This window comes from Chiloscyllium plagiosum, chromosome 26 (assembly GCF_004010195.1).
Source record: "Chiloscyllium plagiosum isolate BGI_BamShark_2017 chromosome 26, ASM401019v2, whole genome shotgun sequence".
Taxonomy (NCBI): Eukaryota; Metazoa; Chordata; class Chondrichthyes; order Orectolobiformes; family Hemiscylliidae; genus Chiloscyllium; species Chiloscyllium plagiosum.
Genome location: NC_057735.1, coordinates 8993776 through 8999775, shown reverse-complemented (window position 1 = coordinate 8999775; position 6000 = coordinate 8993776). Strand labels below are relative to the sequence as shown.

General features: G+C 45.0%; 1 protein-coding gene across 1 annotated transcript in view; it reads left to right on the top strand.

The window, feature by feature from the left end:
- The first annotated feature begins 2940 nt into the window (after positions 1–2940).
- plekha6 (pleckstrin homology domain containing, family A member 6) overlaps positions 2941–6000 on the top strand; it is a 330961-nt gene continuing 327901 nt past the window's right edge. The window contains exons 1-3 of the mRNA XM_043716433.1: positions 2941–3129; positions 3263–3339; positions 3447–3504. Of these exons, the coding sequence (XP_043572368.1) occupies positions 3065–3129; positions 3263–3339; positions 3447–3504 (200 nt within the window). The 5' untranslated portion in view covers positions 2941–3064. The remainder of the gene's footprint in view (positions 3130–3262; positions 3340–3446; positions 3505–6000) is intronic.

Genomic DNA, 6000 nt, shown 5'->3' with positions numbered 1-6000 from the left:
GAACCAGAGGACACAGCTTAAAAATAAGGGGTAGGCCATTTAGGACAGAGATGAGGAGAAACTTCTTCACCCAGAGAATGGTGGGTGTGTGGAATGCTCTGCCTCAGAAGGCAGTGGAGGCCCAGTCTCTGGATTCATTTAAGAAAGAGTAGGATAGAGCTCTCAATCCTAGTGGAATCAAGGGTTATGGAAATAAGGCAGGAACAGGATACTGATTGAAGATGATCAGCCATGATCATAATGAATGGTGGTGCAGGCTCGAAGGGCAGAATGGCCTACTCCTGCAGCTATTGTCTATTGTCTATTGCCTATATTTGCTTTTTTGACCACACGGATGGATAAGTCCAAAGTGCTTTACAATGAAATAGAGCTTTTTCATTCAGTTACAGGATGAGGGTGACAGTCCCACTGCTGTGTGTCTGGAGTCACATAGAGTCATAGAGATGTACAGAATGGAAACAGACCCTTCGGTCCAACTTGTCCATACCAACCAGATATCCCAACCCAATCTAGTTCCACCTGCCAGTACCTGGCCCATATCCCTCCAAACCCTACTAATTCATATACCCATCCAAATGCCTCTTAAATGTTGCAATTGTACTAGCCTCCACCATTTCCTCTGGCAGCTCATTCCACACATGCACCACCCTCTGCGTAAAAATGTTGCCCCTTAGGTCTCTTTTAGATTAATTTTTTGAATGAATGAATTGAATTTATTATCATGTGTACCAAGGCACAGTGAAAAGCTTTGTCTTGCAAGCAATACAGGCAGATCACAGAGTTAAGTAGCATAGATAGTAAATAATAGGTAAACAGCGGCAAAAACTAAAACTCAGGTATAGGCGAATGTTAAGAGTTTGTGAGTTCATTCAGTATTCTAACAACAGTTGGGTAGAAACTGTTAGGAAACTGGCTGGTGCGTGTGTTCAGGCTTTCCCCTCTTACCCTAAACCTATGCCCTCTCGTTCTGGATTTCCCCACCCCAGGAAAAAGGCTTTGTCTATTTACCCTATCCATGCACCTCAAGATTTTATAAACCTCTATAAGGTCACTCCTCAGCCTCCGACGCTCCAGGGAAAACAGCCCCAGTCTGATCAGCCTCTCCCTATAGCTCAGATCCTCCAACCCTGGCAACATCCTTGTAAATCTTTTCTGAACCCTTTCAAGTTTAACAACATCTTTCCAATAGGAAGGAGACCAGAATTGTATGCAACATTCTAACACTAGCCGAACCAATATCCTGTACAGCTGCAACATGACCTCCCAATGCCTATACTCAATACTCTAACCAATAAAGGAAAGCATACCGAACACCTTCTTCACTATCCTATCTACCTATGACTGCACTTTCAAGGAGTGATGTAGGCCAGGATAGTTGTTTCCTCAATGACATTAGTTTCTTTCATATTCATTACACTCTTAACTCTAGATTTTAATTGAATTTAAATTCCACTAACTGTTGTGGCAGGATTTGAACACAGGTTTTTTTTTAGATTAGATTCCCTATAGTGTGGAAACAGGACCTTCGGCCCAACAAGTCCACACCGACCCTCCGAAGAGTAACCCAACCAGACCCATTTCCCTCTGACTAATGTTAACTCTAGATTTTAATTGAATTCAAATTCCACTATCTGTTGTGGCAGGATTTGAACACAGGTTTTTTTTTAGATTAGATTCCCTACAGTGTGGAAACAGGACCTTCGGCCCAACAGACCCATTTCCCTCTGACTAATGCACCTAACACTATGGACAATTTAGCATGGCCAATTCACCTGACCTGCACATCTTTGGATTGTGGGAGGAAACCAGAGCACCTGGAGGAAACCCAGACAGACACAGGGAGAATGTGCAAAGTCCACACAGACAGTCACCCGAGGCTGGAATCGAACCTGGGACCCTGGTGCTGAGGCAGCAGTGCTAACCACTGAGCCACCGTGCTGCCCTCCTTTCCAGAATGTTTTTTAGGTCTCTGGATTAATAGCCCAGTAATATTACCACCAGGCCTCCCAGGAGTTGCTGCTGTAGTCTCAGCGGGTCTTGACGCACAATGGAGTGGTCCCCATGTCTGTGTTCGAATCCTGGGCTAGGACTTGCCAGTCATGGGAAGAGTGTTCATGATGGGGTTCAATTGCTTGTTTCATTCCCCCAGTTTCCCTGCAGACAGGCTTGGGGGAGGGAGGGGGAGGTTAAGTGTGTGACGATAAGCTGTTTCTGAAAGAAAAAGCTGCAGTGTAGGAAATCTGGCAGCCAGATTGTGCACAGGAGGATCCCGTAAATAGAAATGGTCAGTTCCCTTCAGTGGGTGTCGGCTGCAGGACAAGTATTAACCCAGGGAAAGTGAGGAAGGTGGCAAGGAGGAAAGTTTGTGGGGATGGGGTTAGACATACCAGACTGAAAACATCGAATCTGGTCTGATCTCGGAAGCTAAGCAGACTCAGGCCTGATGGGAGACCGCATGGGGTATACCTGGCTTACGCCCCAAAGATCGACTCTCCTGCTCCTTGGATGCTGCCTGACCTGCAGTGCTTTTCCAGCACCATACTTTTCAATTCTGACTCTTCAGCATCTGCAATCCTCACTCTCTCCTCCACCAGGAATAGTACTTTGGAGTCTCCGTGTGGCACAGTGGAAGTGTCCCTACCCTGGACCAGGAGACCCTATTTCAAGTCTTACCTGTTCCAGAGGTGTGTAATAACACGTGGATTAGGAAAAATAGGTTACTTTTTTTTTTAAATGAGGCTTAGTTTGTGTGTGCAAATGTGACTGACTCAGTTGGATTTTGATCTGCACAGCAACCTGAAATTTCTCCTGGGAGGGTGTGGGTGGTATCATTGGAGTGTGATTTATTCCGGAGCACATTCTTTCTCTCTCTCTCTGGGAGCAGGGAGGGAGGGAGTTTCAGATGCAGGCGGGACTCAGGAAGCGGTGATATTGACAACTGACTGATCCCTTTAACTAGGAAGCGAGCCCGAGAGAGTGCACAGGGGAGCAGGGCGCTACCCCCCGGGGGGGTGAGGGAGACAGGGACGGAGGAGAAAGTGAAGACCACCCGTCCCCAGGACAAATGGAACCCCTTCCAAAATATTGGAACTCGGCAGTGACACGGGATGGGCGGATCTTCTTCATAGAGTTGAGTATCTTTGAGAAAGTTTGCCTTTCTGTAGAGTTGGACTTTGCGGTAGAGTTTTGCAGATTAAATTGTCCTCCCAAAACTTCTGGCACTGCTGGGGTACATTTGATGTTTTTTTTTGTGTGTGTACAGTGATTTAACTTGTTCGACCACCTGGATAGATCCCAGATCCGGACAGGGATTTCGAACAGGGCACAGGCGCCGTCCAGGTAAGGAATCAGTGAATGAGGTCTCTCTCAAACGCTACATTGTTTATGAGCCAGACGCTCAGGGTTTATTGTACGTTATTGTTGGATTTTTGTTTTGGAACTTGCAGATCTGCCTCGTGGCTGGGAACAAGCTTTCACTTTTGAAGGTGCAACATATTTCATCAAGTGAGTGGAATTTACTTAATTGTTTTTGCTCTGGTTCAGTTTGGTGCTGATGGATTTTACCTTCAAGAACTTGCCTTTTCTCCACCTACACAAAGGGTTGTCGCTTCTCAGCACTTTTCTGTCGGTTTACAGGTAACTGGGCACATAGTTACTGCCCAGGGCCCATTCACACATTGCACTGACCTCTCCCCATCCCTCACAACCTGACCTGACTTTGTCAATGCTTCCATTTTATCAATCCACATCCTTCCATGGCCTCTCTCCTCCTTTTCACTGTAACCCCTGAAGCTTCCAGAACCCTCCCAATTCTCTGCCTTTGTGAAATTCGTGCCCCTTGAGCTCCCCAATTTCACTCACTCCATCACTGAAGACCTGGCCTTCAGCAGCCTGATACTGTGGACCTGGATATCCGCACCTACTCTATCCAGCCCAAGACACCCTTTAAAATCTTTCTCTTTTATAGAAACCCTACAGTGCATGTAGAGGCCATTCAGTCACACCAACCCTCCGAAGAGCATCCCACCTGGATCTACTCTATCCCCATAACCCCACATTTATGGCTAACTCGTCTAGCCTGCACATCTCTGGACACTCCAAACAATTTACCAAGACCAATCCACCCTAACCTCCACATCTTTGGACTATGGGAGGAAACCAGAGCACCCAGTAGAAACCCGCACAGACACAGGGAGACTGTGCAAAACTCCACACAGACAGTCACCCAACGCATGAATCGAACTCAGCTTCTTGATGCTGTGCTATCCACTGAGCCACCATGCCACCCACTGATCTGTGTTGACCAGTGTTGGTGCAATTTGTACTAATATCTCAGAATGGTCTAATTATCCATCATGGCACTCCTGTGGAATCCCATGCATTAGGTGTGCCACGTGAATATAAGGCACTAACTGCCCGTCTACATTATTTCAGCCTGCACTGTTAAACATCGCTTGGTTATGTTACAGAGAATGGAAGCAAGGAGCAGGAGTAGGCCATTTGGTCCTTCAGGTCTCCTCTGTCATTCAATATGATCATGACTGATCCTCTACCTTGATGTCAAATTCCCCCTTTAGCTCCCCATACCACATGAAACCTTGAAAATTGAGATAGTTTTCTGTGGCTGTGGAGGAATGACAATTGAGCCTAATTATCAGTTCCACAAATGGAGCCTTTTTCTAAAGAAGGGCCAAGTTTTGAAATTTGGCTGGCGGAGGTGGTGGTGGGAGGTGAATTAAGGCCAATTGTGATATGTCAGCTGCTACTTGACATGCATGGGTTTCTGCTGGATGCTCCGGTTTCCTCCCACAGTCCAAAGATGTGTAGGTTAGTTGGATTGGCCATGGGAAATTACCAATTTTTGAGAAGATTTGTTCTCAAATTACCCATAGTGTCCAGGGATGTGTCTGTTAGGTGAGGTAGCCATGGGAAATGCAGGGTTACAGGGGTAGTGTCGGGGAATGGGTCTGGGAGGGATGTTTTTTGGAGGTTCAGTGCGGAATTGTTGGGCTGAATGGCCAGCTTCCAGACTGTAGGGATTCTATATAAAAATTTGACAGGTTTGGATATGTGCCAAAGGCTGGGAAGTTGCTTTTAAGATGCACTTCTGACCGCATGGGTACTAACGTTACCAACGTCTTTTGAGTCCGTTAGGATTGTGATGTCACTTGAGTCCCTTCTAGATATTTCTAATCAATCTGGTTAGATATGTTGTAAGACAACTCTGGTACCTGAAGCCAGGTCTCCTGGCTGAGAGGTAGGGACATGACCACTATGCCTCAGGAATCCTCCTGGTCCTTAACTGAGTATTGTCATTTGAACTTTCTGAATGCAGCAATGATAATGCAGAGCAGGGCAGATTGTTGTGTTTACTGATATTTTGATGACGCAAGAAAAACGTATGAGAGAGTTGCTGCTTCAGATATAAGTGTAATTCTTCACTACACTATACTTAGTATTACCTGATAGTTTTCAAAATGGATCTATAAGCATTAACAATCAAATATGACTATTCATTTGGACATATGCTTGGAATGATTAGTCTACGTTTGAATTTAAACTATGCTCTTTCTTGATTATCCACGGATTTTTGGATTGAAATTTCACATAAATCAGATAAAATGTTTGATTAAAAATAATTTCAATTGCTTTCCACCTCCCTGACAATTTACTTTGCAAAGGCTCCTTATCCTCAAAGTGCCTCAGTTATTACGCGGGGATTAAATTTTGGGTCAACGACTAGACTTTTATTACCTTGGGTATAGAAAATTAAGGAGTGATCTAGTCCATGTATTTAAGATCTTGAATGCAATGAGTAGAGGAGGTAAAGAGAAATTTGTTTCTCTCATGGGAGATTCCAGAACAAGGGAATAGAATGTTGAAAATTGGAGCGAGACATTTGGGAGTGGTGTTGGGAAGCATTCTCCGTAAGTTTGAAAATTTGCCACAAAGAGCTGAAGAGACCAGAGGTCAAATATTTGATGTTTTATCTTCAGCTTG